General features: G+C 48.6%; 1 protein-coding gene across 3 annotated transcripts in view; it reads left to right on the top strand.

The window, feature by feature from the left end:
• The window catches only part of PRDM15 (PR/SET domain 15), a 70984-nt gene that overhangs the window by 13359 nt on the left and 45526 nt on the right, over positions 1 to 12099 (top strand). For all 3 annotated transcript variants that reach the window (XM_044750894.2, XM_044750895.2, XM_044750893.2), the window contains exons 2-4: positions 8572 to 8617; positions 9202 to 9295; positions 10839 to 10992. In XM_044750894.2, coding sequence (XP_044606829.1) covers positions 8581 to 8617; positions 9202 to 9295; positions 10839 to 10992 — 285 coding nt within the window. In that variant the 5' untranslated portion in view covers positions 8572 to 8580. The remainder of the gene's footprint in view (positions 1 to 8571; positions 8618 to 9201; positions 9296 to 10838; positions 10993 to 12099) is intronic.

Here is a 12099-nt window from a genome sequence, read left to right as displayed (position 1 = left end):
GGGGCGTGGCCGAGGGAGGTGGTGGAGGCTGCAGGTAGAGTCTGTGTGACGATGGGAGGTGACAGGTGAGTCCAGGTCTCTGACAGCCGTGTTCTGAGATGTGGGCGGCACAGGATGGACAGATCTGGCGGGGGACCTGGGAGCGGTCTGCTGTTCATTTTTGGCACGTTGAGCTGCTCATGGCCTTCCAGGTGAAGGTGCAGTTGGGCAGCTGGACGTGCATGTGGGACTCGGAGGAAAGGCACCGGCCTCTATGTGGTGTTAATGTCAGCCTCAGAAACGGGCGTGACTGCCTGGGGAGAGGGTCCAGCGCGAGGAGACGTGGGAAGGGGCCAGGGCTGAGCCCAAGGAGAGCCAAGACTGAGATCAGATGGTGGAGGAGGTTCACCGCGGGGAGAGGACGAGAGAGGTGGGACTGTCGAGACCTGAGAGCGGCCAGCCGTGTCCGTGCCACCAAGAGGCCAAGTCAGGTAAAGAAAAAGAGTTGATGGGACTGGGCGCATTTCCAAGGCTGGCTTTGCTGGAAGGATGAAAGAGGGGATGTGGGAAGAGGGTGTGTCAGCACTACTTGCAAATAATTTTATTATGAAAAACTTGAACGCACAAAACAGTGGACAGGCTAGCAACCGCTGACCCCCACATGCATCACCAAGCCCAGCTGCTGTCACCCGGGCCTGATCTGCTCCTTCCGCCCCTGTCCAGGACTCCCCACCAATAGAACTTGGAATCAAACCTTGATTGTGTGATTGACTTTGTAAATATTTCAGTCTGGGTCTCTATGAGAGAAGGACTCTGAAGAAGAACCACAATACCATAGTCCACCTAAAACATTTGGTATAATACTGGTTCCATAGTGCGGTCAAGGGTGCAGTCAGCATTCACCTTCTCAGTGGTCCAATGAAAGTTTTCCATTAGGATCCAGACCACACCCACACGTTGTGCTTGAAGTCACTTTTAATCTACAGATCTCCCCTCCATATCTTTTTTTAATTGAGTTTATAATAGTTTACATCAATGTGAGATGTCAGTTGTCCATTATTTCTTGACTGTCACCACATAAGTGCTCCCTTTCACCCCCTGTGCCCACCCTCCAACCCCACTCCCCTGGTAACCACTGAGCTATTTTCTTTATCCGTGTGTTTGTTTATATTCCACATATGAGTGAAATCATCTAGTGTTTGTCTTTCCCAGTCTGGCTTATTTCACTCAGCATAATACCCTCCAGATCCTTCCATGTTATTGCAAATGGGATGGATTTGTCTTTTTTTCTGGCTGAGTAGTATTCCATTGTATATATACACCACATCTTTATCCAATCATCAGTCGATGGGCACTTGGATTGTTTCCATGTCTTGGCTATTGTGAATAGTGCTGCAACGAACATAGGGGCACATATGCTTATTTGGGTGGTTGATTTCCAGTTCTTTGGGTTGATACCCAGTAGTGGGATAGCTGGGTCATATGGTAGTTCTGTTTTTAGTTTTTTGAGGCATCTCCATACTGTTTTCCATAGTGGCTGCACCAGTTTGCATTCCCACCAGCAGTGGATGAGGGTTCCCTTCTCTCCACACCCTCTCCAACATTTGTTATTTTTAGTCTTAGTGATTATATCCATTTTAACAGGCGTAAGGTGGTATCTAAGTATAGTTTTGATTTGCATTTCCCTGAGGATTAGTGATGTTGAACATCTTTTCATGTGTTTATTGGCCATGTGTATATCTTCTTTGGAAAAATGTCTGTTCATCTCCTCTGCCCACTTTTTGATCGGGTTGTTTGCTTTTTTATTCAGTTTTGTGAGTTGCTTATATATTATGGAGATTAACCCCTTGTCAGATATATGATTTGCAAATATTTTCTCCCAATTGATGGGTTGTCTCTTTGTTTTGATCCTAGTTTCTTTTGCCTTGCAGAAGCTCTTTGGTCTGATGAAGTCCCACTTGTTTATTTTTTCTTTTGTTTCCCTTGTCTGAGAAGACATGATATTTGAAAAGATCCTTTTTAGTTCGATGTCAAAGAGCGTACTACCGATGTTATCCTATAGGAGTTTTATGGTTTCAGGATATAACTTCAAGTCTTTGATCCATTTTGAGTTTATTTTTGTATGTGATGTGAGATAGTGCTCTACCTTCATTCTTTTGCATGTGGCTGTCCAGTTTTCCCAACACTGTTTATTGAAGAGACTACCTTTTCTCCATTGTATGTTCTCAGCTCCTTTGTCAAAGATTAACTGTCTGTAGATGTGTGGTTTTATTTCTGGGCTTTCAGTTCTGTTCCGTTGATCTGTGTGCCTGTTTTTGTACCAGTACCATGCTGTTTTGGTCACTCTGGCTTTGTAGTACATTTTGAAGTCAGGGATTGTGATGCCTCCAGCTTTGTTCTTTTTTCTCAGGATTGCCTTAGCAATCGGGGTCTTTGGCTGCCCCATATGAATTTTAGGATTCTTTGTTCTATTTCCGTGAAGAATGTCATTGGGATTCTGATTGGGATTGCATTGAATCTGTAGATTGCCTTGGGTAGTATGGACATTTTAACTATGTTTATTCTTCCAATCCATGTGCATGGAATGTCTTTCCATCTCTTTATGTTGTCATCAGTTTCTTTCAGTAAGGTCTTATAGTTCTCATTGGATAAGTCCTTCACCTCCTTGGTTAAATTTATTCCTAGGTACTTTATTCTTTTAGTTGCGGTTGCAAATGGAATTTTATTCTTGAGTTCTCTTTCTGTAACTTCATTATTGGAGTATAGAAAAGCAACTGATTTTTGTAAGTTGATTCTGTACCCTGCAACTTTACTGTAGTTGTTAATTATTTCTATTAGTTTTCCAATGGATTTTGGGGGTTTTTCTGTATATAAGATCATGTCATCTGCAAACAGCGAGAGATTCATTTCTCCACTTCCTGTTTGGATTCCTTTTCTTTCTTTTTCTTGCCTAATTGCTCTAGCCAACACCTCTGGTACTGTGTTGAATAAGAGTGGTGAGAGTGGGCACCCTTGTCTTATTCCTGTTCTCAGAGGGATGGGGCTCGGTTTTTGCCCATTGAGTATGATGTTGGCTGTGGGTTTGTCATATATGGCCTTTATTATGTTGAGGTAACTTCCTTCTGTCCCCGTTTTGTTAAAAGTGTCTATCATAGGGGCGGGCCCGGTGGCGCAGCGGTTAAGTTTACACGTTCTGCTTCTCGGTGGCCCCGGGTTCGCTGGTTTGGATCCTGGGTGTGGACATGGCACCGCTTGGCAACAGCCATGCTTTGGTAGGCGTCCCATATATAAAGTAGAGGAAGATGGGCATGGATGTTAGCTCAGGGCCAGTGTTCCTCAGCAAAAAGAGGAGGATTGGCAGCAGTTAGCTCAGGGCTAACCTTCCTCAAAAAAAAAAAAAAGAGTTTTTATCGTAAATGGCTGTTGGATCTGTCAAATGCTTTCTCTGCATCTGTTGAGATGATCATGTGGTTTTTATTCCTCAATTTGTTGATGTGGTGTATCATGTTGATTGATTTGCAGATGTTGAACCATCCCTGTGTCCCTGGTATGAATCCCACTTGATCATGATGTATGATCCTTTTGATGTATTGCTGTATTCGGGTTGCCAATATTTTGTTGAGGATTTTTGCGTCTGTTCATCAGCGATATTGGCCTGTAGTTCTCCTTTTTTGTGGTGTCCTTGTCAGGCTTTGGTATCAGAGTGATGTTGGCCTCGTAGAATGTGTTAGGAAGTGTTCCATCTTCCCTAATTTTTTGGAATAGCTTGAGAAAGATAGGTATTAAATCCTCTCTGAAAGTTTGGTAAAATTCCCCAGGAAAGCGCTCTGGTCCTGGGGTCCCCTCCATATCTTTTTTTAATAAAACTTTTTATTTTGAGATAATTGTAGATTCACATATAGTTGTAAAAAATAATGCAGAGAGCTCCGTGTGCTCTTTATCTAGTTCCCCCCAGTGGGAGCATCTTGCAGAACTCCAGCACAATGTGACATCCAGGATGCGTGCATCCATACAGACAAGATACAGGGTGTTCCTCCCCACAGGGGTCCTTCCTGCTGCCCTCTTAGAGCCACACCCTCTTTCCTTCCACCCCATCCCCCCCTTAACCCCCACCAACCACTGATCTGTTCTTCATCTCTGTGATTTTGTCATTTCAAGAATGTCATATAGAGCCAGGCCTAATGGCCTAGAGGTTAAAGTTTGGCACACTCCACTTTGGCAGCCCAGGTTCAGTTCCAGGGCGCAGAACCACACCACTCGTCTGTCAGTAGCCATGCTGAGGTGGCGTCCCACATAGGACTAGAAGGACCTACAACTAGAATATCCAACTATGTACTGGGGCTTTGAGGAGGGGAAAAAAAAAAAGAGAAGATTGGCAACAGATGTTAACTCAGGGCAAACCTTAAAAAAAAGAATGTAAGGGCCGGCCCGGTGGCATAATGGTTAAGTTCATGCACTCCACTTGGGCAGCTGGGGTTCACCAGTTCGGATCCTGGGCACAGACCTATACACCACTCATCAAGCCATGCTGTGGCGGCATCTCACGTAGAAGAGCTAGAATGACTTACAATTAGGATATGCAACTATATACTGGGGCTTTGGGGAGGAAAAAGAAAAAGGAATGTCATATAAATGGGATCACACAGTATGAACCTTTTGGGATTGACTTTTTTCACTCAGTACCATTCTGGAGATTCATCTAGATCTGTGGAGTGTGCGTATATCTATAGTTCAGTCCTTTTAATTGCTGACTAGTATTCCAGAGTGTGGATGGACCACAGATCGTTAATTCACCCATTGAGGGACACCTGGGTTGTTTCCAGTTTCGGCTGTTTTGAATAAAGCTGCTGGGAACAAGTGCGTACAGGATTTTGTGTGGATGTAAGTTTTCAATTCTCTGGGATAAATGCCCACCACTGCCATTGCTGGGTCATAGGCCAAGTGCATGTTGGTTTTATCAGAAACGGCCAAACGGTTTTACATTCCCACCGGCCGCAGATGAGAGCCCAGCGTTTCCTTGTCTTCGCCAGCATTTGTGTGGTTCTGATGGATGTGTGGTGATCTCGTGGTTTTGACTTGCATTTCCCTGGTGGCTAATGATGTTGGACATCTTTTCATGTGCTTCTTTGCCGTTCATCTATTTTCCTTGGTGAAATGTCTCTTGCCCATTTTCTAATTGGATTGTTTCTTTTTACTGTGGAATTTTGAGAGTTCTTTTCCATATTCTGGATACAGATATGTGGTTTGCCAAAAGGTCTGCCAGTCTTTAGCTCGTCTTTCCATCCTCTTAACAGCATCATTTGTAGAGCAATTTTAAATTTTTATAGAGTCCAATTTAATTTGCCTTTTACAGACAGTGCTTTGGGTGAGAAGTCCAAAAACTGGCTAGCCCTAGATCGCAAAGATTTTCTCCTATATTTTCCTAAAAACTTATACTGTTTTATGTTTTAAGTCTGTCTTCCATTATGAGTTAATTTTTGTATAATCTGTGAGGTCACAGTTATTTTTTTTTTGCCTGTGGATGTCCATTTGCTCCAGCACCATTTGTCGAGAAGGCTGTCCTTCTTCCATTGAATTGCTTGTACACCTCTGTCAAAAATCACTGAGGGGCCGGCCCCGTGGCTGAGTGGTTAAGTTCAAGTGCTCCACTTCGGTGGCTCAGGGTTTCGCCAATTTGGATCCCGCGCGCAGACACGGCACCGCTCATCAGGCCACGCTGAGGCAGCATCCCACGTACCACAACCAGAAGGACCCACAACTAGAATATACAACTACGTACTGGAGAGAGTTAGGGAGAAGAAGAAAAAGAAGGAAAAAAGATAAAAAGATTGGCAACAGATTCAGGTGCCAGTTGGTTCAGGTGCCAATCTTAAAAAAAAAAATGACCGAGCATATTTGTGTTGGTCTGTGTCTTGGTTTCCATTGATCTATGTGTCTGTCCCTTCACCAATACCAAAGTCGTCATTGCTGTAGCTTTATAATCAAGCTTAAAATAAGGTAGACCCATTCCTCTCACTTAGTCTTATTTTTCAAAATTCTTCTAACAGTTGGCATCACTGGGGCTTGCTTGTAAACCCCAGTTGTCCTAGAGAACTTTTGTCCCAGCTGCCGCCTCCGTCCCCATTTCCACCAGGTTACGTGCAGATGGTGCTGCCCTGAGCCTGCCTGACATCCGTGGTAAATCCGGTTTCCTGACACCACTCTGTGGCCTTCTGACGATCAGTGTGGTTGGTCAGTTAGAGTTTTGGGGTCATAGTCTTATGTGTCTTTAGAGGAGTTCAGGTTAAGCGGCCATCCTCAGACTTGAGCTGCATCAGAATAAGCTGGAGCTTTGTGGAAACACAGGGTCGGGGGTCCTGTCGCAGAGAGGCTGCCGCAGCGGGTCTGGGGCGGGGCCCAGGAAGCTGCATTTCCAAGAAATTCCCCGGGTGCTGCGGGTACTACTGTTTGCTGGTCCAGGGGCCACACTTTGAGAACCACCCGTGTCAGGCAAGTTTTCCCAGGATCGGTGGTTAAAATGGCCGAACCTCATGCTTTTAGTCTTTTTCTGTCCTTTTCCTACAGCAGCATGATCTACGATCCTTTATTCTGGGATTTCTTACATGCTGTGGAAGTCTGGAGACTGAGGCTGGACTTCCCTTCTGGAAAGGAACATTCTGAGCGCTAATGGGATTTTGCCACGAGCACAGACTTCCGGATGCTCCCTTCCTTCAGGCCTCACCCGCTGCCCAGGATGGCCGTGATCTCTGCTTTGGGGCTTAAAGAACCATTTTAGGGACCACGTTTCAAGGGCTAGATCCTTCTAATAAAGAATGTTATTGCCAGGACTCAGACATTTAAATATGACAAGAGCCCAGGATAATAAGAGGCTAAAGCTTCGCACTTTCTTGCCCCTCCATTGTTTTCTTCCTGCGGCCACTTCTAAACTCATCTTGCCCGGGTTTCCTCTCCCAGCCCGTACGCCTGGAGGAGCTGCTTCCTTGGGGACCCAGGGGACGAGGCGCCGTCTGCTTTGCCTCCCTCTTCAGAGGCCAGAGCGGAGGCCGGCGCTGGCCTGGGGGATTCAGCCAGGCCTCCACGGGGAAGACAGGCACGGTCCCCTCGTCCGCGGTCTTGTAGGGCCTGTGTATTCTGCCGTCGCCCGTGGTCCGACTGCAGATCCGGGGCCACCTGTTCACACCCCGCCGTCCCCTTGGCAGAACGCCCTCGCCCGTGAGCCACTGTGGCGGGCGGAGGGGGCTCCTGCGGTGGGGGGACGGGTGCTTGGGCTCTGGGGTCACTTCAGCAGCTCATCAACGCCGGCTTCCCCTCCTTTCTTTGCCTCCCTGTCCCTCCTCACCTTCTGCCTGGGGACCAGCTGCCGTCCCCGTTCAGACAGGTCCCTGACCACGCTCTTGGAGCCCACCAACCAGGAAACCCTATGTGGAAGCTGTGAGGGCCGCAGAAGCCACCTTTTAACTTAAATGGGTGTTTGCAGAAAAAGAAAAAACACGGTACTGTGTTTGGAGAGAAACATGCCCTGGTCATTTGTCCTTGGCATTTTAAGGGCAGATTGGAAATCCCGTCTCTGCCTTGTTTCCTCGTAGCCCATTCACTCTTCCGTAGGGAAGTTTCCGACTGTCTTCTCCTCTCTGCTCATGAAACGTGTTCGGCAGATGGGACTTTTCCTCTGGACTCAGCATTGTCTGCCCTTCAGCCTTTGAGTGGCTGGGGCTGGGAACGAGGCAGAGGGTGGCGGAGTCAGCATCCAGGGAGTGCCAGCCTGCACACTGTCCCTGAGAGGTACCCAGCGGTACACACCGAGGGGCTGGACCAGAAGTGGGATGCAGGAGGGATCTGCTGGGTGGCTGAACTGGTGATGGAGGGAGTGGGAGAGAGGAGGCATGTCCTGGGTGTGTCGCCTTTCATGCTGCCCCTGAAAGTGCGTGAGGTGAGCATCTGTATTTCCATTTTATAGTTCAAGAACCCGAGGCCCCAGAATTAACATGTCCAGATCACCCTGCAAATATGTGGGGGTCTGACCTCAGCTGCCCACCGTGGAGGTGGCTCTTGACGTGAACCCCAAAGGATGAGTAGGATGAGTGGATGTGATGAAGGCTTATGTGGCGCTTCCTCCATGGTGCCATGTGCTGCTTTAGTCCCCAAGAGAAATCAGTGTGTCCTGGGTGTCAGGCCCAGATTATCAGCTGAAGAAAAACAGAGGCTGCATTGGACTAGACGTAGTTGCCCTGGAGGAATTCACAGTCCAGGCAGGGAGGAAAAAAAGAAGTGACAGTGTGAAAACTGGCTTTTTAAAAATGGTGCTATGGCTACTTTACAAATGGAAACCAAGAGCTAATAGAAAAAGATGAAAGTCTGAGTTTCTAGAGCCATTCAAATCCATTGCCTTTATTAAAGAACAACTTTATTTCAGGTGAGAAACATTTCGAGGCCCCCCTGGCTCCATCCCACGATAAAGGGGCCCCTGTGGCACGTGGCCTTTGAAGCACAAGGCAAGGCCTGCAGGCCGGAGGGGGCCCTTAGCAGGAATTGTCTTTAAAAATTGCTTTGGGAAAAAGCTCATCGTTAACGATGCTCTCTGTGTCCTGACAGGTGTCGGCAATGGCCGAAGACGGGAGCGAGGAGATCATGTTTATCTGTAAGTGGGCCGCGGCCTGGCCTCAGATGCACACGGGTGCGGCCTTGCTGTCTGGGCAAAGCCACATCCACGTTTTGTTCTCATAATGCAGAAAAACTGTTGCTTTTTAAATGGAAATGATTTTACTTTAAGAAACATGATTTATTGCATGAGAAGTGTGCCATGGGGGTGTGGTTTCACAAGGATCATCTTTCTCAGGGCTCCTGGCAAAGGGCACTTTGCAGGGGGTGGCATTTGATTCAGAAAAGTAATCCCAGGGTTTAGAAAGGGATTCGCAGTACGTTAGATTTATGGTAAACAGGTTAAATTGGTGAATTTTCACTTATCCTCATTCCTGGGGAAGATCTTGTTCCTTGTCACTGTAGAGGTGACCCTGTGTGCCTTGAAATGTCCTATATAGCAGAGTCTTTTCCTTGGGGGGCATGGCCTGTGTTCCCACTCCTTTTATGTTTGTGGGGAGCACTGTCGCTCACCCCATCAGGCAGGGAGTCTGCATCCTGGGCCTGGGGCCGCGCCGTGTTCTTCGGGCGTCTCCCTCCCTGCACGCCGTCCCCTCTGACGCTCAGGTGTCTGTCTGTTCGCAGGGTGTGAAGACTGCAGCCAGTACCACGACTCTGAGTGTCCCGAGCTGGGCCCCGTGGTCATGGTCAAAGACTCCTTTGTGTTAAGCCGGGCAAGGTGAGTGACCGCCTCGAGCTGTTTTCACTGTCCAGCCTGTCAAACAGGGTTGTCTGTCTGTCGACTGGGGCGAGAGCCTGGTGGCCTCCACGTCTGCAGAAAGGGAGGAAACGGCAGAAGAAGGAGAAGAAAGACTGAGTGAGAAGGACTGCTCTCACTTTCCAGAGGCCCCCATGACTTCCATCCCTGTGGAAGTCGCCTGTGGCCAGGACCGGCGAGGACCAGCCAAGACATGTGGCTTCAGAGGGAATGGCTTACATCTAGTTTGTGGTTCTTCGGAACCAAGCTGTCTGAGACCCAGCGCGGCAGCCGTGGAGAAGCCGATGCGCTGAGTTGGTTTATGCATTGAGCAGTGATGGCCAAGTTGTGGGTCTGCTCACTCAGTTTTCCCCGTGGTCCAAATCCAGGCCTGCCATCTGACAGACGCCTGCCATGGGCAAGGTGGGTGGTGGGGGGACCCATGGGCAGATAACAAGGCAAAGCCATCGCAGCTTCTGGAAAAGCACCAGCAGGTCTGGTGAGGAGGCTCAGAGGCTCTGCCATTCCATGTTTCCCTGTGGGGCCCTGGGTCACCCCATGGGCCGGAGCAAGGGCTCTAAGTGACTGCCCAGGTCGCAGCCACGTCTGCCACGTGGCAGCTGTTTGAACTCGCATGAGGCATTCTTTCCACACCTCACTTGCCTCATCTGTAAAGTGGAAAGTTTAACAGTACCCCCTGTAAAGTTGTGACCATTATATATGACACAGGCCTGGCGCATGGAGATGCTAAAATTATCATCTTATCAGTGCTGTTTCTAGAACTCTCCCAACTGGTTTTCCCAGCCTCTTTATTTACTTTTTCTCACTGTGATTTACCATCTCAAAACAAAGAGACTGATATTTTTGCCTAGAGTCAAGATCTGATCAGCTCTCTCCAAAACCGTCAATGGCCCACGCTGCCCAGGAAAATCCAGCGGGAGCCATCGACCTGGCACCGGGACCCCTGTGGTCAGGTTCCTCATCTCAGCTGCCTCCCGCACACTCCTGCGAGGGGCTGTGCTCCAGGCCCTGCATGTCTGCCCTGCTCCTGGACAGGCTTGCGCATCCTGAGGTCCCAGGCCACTTGCCTCCCTCCTTCAGTGTCCCATCCTTGACATTCTGCTAGTTTACTTAAAAAGGCCACATCTGCAATGAAACTGGCCCAGTTCAGCCTGGCTGGAAACCCTTCTCTGGTCTGTGGAATGCCGTGGTGCTTGGTATCTTTCCTGTGGTACTTTCCACGTGGCACCTGGTCCTGGGGCGCTCTGTGGTCTTCCCTCCCTCTCTGGACCGTGCGCCTCTGCAGGCGAGAGCCGGGTCTGGGTCACCTCGCTGGCCCATCGCACCCACACGCAGAGCATGTATGCCTGTCAGCCCTGTCTCCCAGGTGGAGATTTTAAATGCACCCTGTGGCGAATGGCCCCTTCATTGAGCTCTTATATTAACCGTCTGTCCCCTGGTGTGAGTGGCCGCCCTCAGCCAAGGGCACTCAGGAGCCCACAGCCTCTGTTTGTTCCATTTCTAGGTCGTCTCTCCCTTCCAACTTGGAGATCAGACGACTGGAAGACGGAGCCGAAGGCGTGTTTGCTGTCACTCAGCTCGTCAAGCGGACGCAGTTTGGTCCATTCGAGTCTCGGCGGGTCGCCAAATGGGAGAAGGAATCTGCCTTTCCCCTGAAGGTAAAGGCCGGTGCCGTGGGGAGCTCGGGAACTGGCTGTTTGACGACTTCCCTCCCTGCGAATGGGGAGCCGTAGCCACAGAGTTCCAGTGCTTTATAAACGTCCTGGAAGCTGCTCTAAATATTTCAGTTCTGCTTAATTTCCAAAACACTGTTTCTTTCTTCTTTTTTTTTTTTAGTTTGTTTTTATATCACAAGAGCATCCAAGTCAAGTTTGTATTTTGTAATTTTCAACTTTGCAAAACACTCACGAGAGTGTATTTAAAGCGTGTGCAAGAATAGAGCGCAGATGCTGGCTTTGCTTCTCTTACAGCCGAGGCTGATCTTGTTACAGGGCTTTGGGGGGCAGCGATTCTCTAAATTTCTGCAGGGGTGCGTCCCATGCTTATTTTCATACCTCTGCGGAGCGTGGGGTACTCTGCAAAGCTCCTGCAAATGGAAGGTGTTTTCTTGATGCAGCGATGAACCACCAGGACAAAGTTTGGCAGCTCTAAGCAGCACATCAGACTGGGAAAAGACAGCCTTTATGTGAAATTGAGGAAAACAAAGTGGATATAAATTGCAGAGAAGGCTTAGAATAGTTAAAGGAAGACCTGTGGATGCCCCGTGAGGCCCGGGGAGGCGGGTGGTGTTCGTGGTCCGGGCCCAGAGCAAGGCCTCAGACACGCCCGTGAAATCAACAAGGGAGGGAGCGGTGCTGGTCAGGCGGCACTTACACAGAGTGAACTTCTCTTAGGGACCCTTAACAGAGATCCCCGTGTTTCAGGACAGAGATGGAATAGATAACCCCGAGTTTTTGGAGTCCTCAGAAAATTGAGCTGACAAGGCAGATTTCAGTGAAATGGAAAAAGGAAAGGCACTTGATTTATTTATGAAAAAAGAACTAAAAGAAAGAAAGGCTGTTTCACGTGAAGGGAGTATGTAAAGAGGCCTGAGGCCACACCCCGGGAAGGCAGTTGGCTGCCACCCTTCACAGGACCCGGAGGTTGATGCCCACTGTCGCTGTGGATACATGGCCAGGCCGCTGCCTCTTTGAAAAAGACCTTTGTGCCCATTTTGGTTTCTTTCAAGGACTCGATTCTCAAGGTCTGCGTCTGGTATTGAGTTG

Source organism: Equus asinus, chromosome 18 (assembly GCF_041296235.1).
Source record: "Equus asinus isolate D_3611 breed Donkey chromosome 18, EquAss-T2T_v2, whole genome shotgun sequence".
Classification (NCBI taxonomy): domain Eukaryota; kingdom Metazoa; phylum Chordata; class Mammalia; order Perissodactyla; family Equidae; genus Equus; species Equus asinus.
The sequence above is the reverse complement of the archived record's forward strand: the minus strand, read 5'-3'. Positions and strand labels throughout refer to the sequence as shown.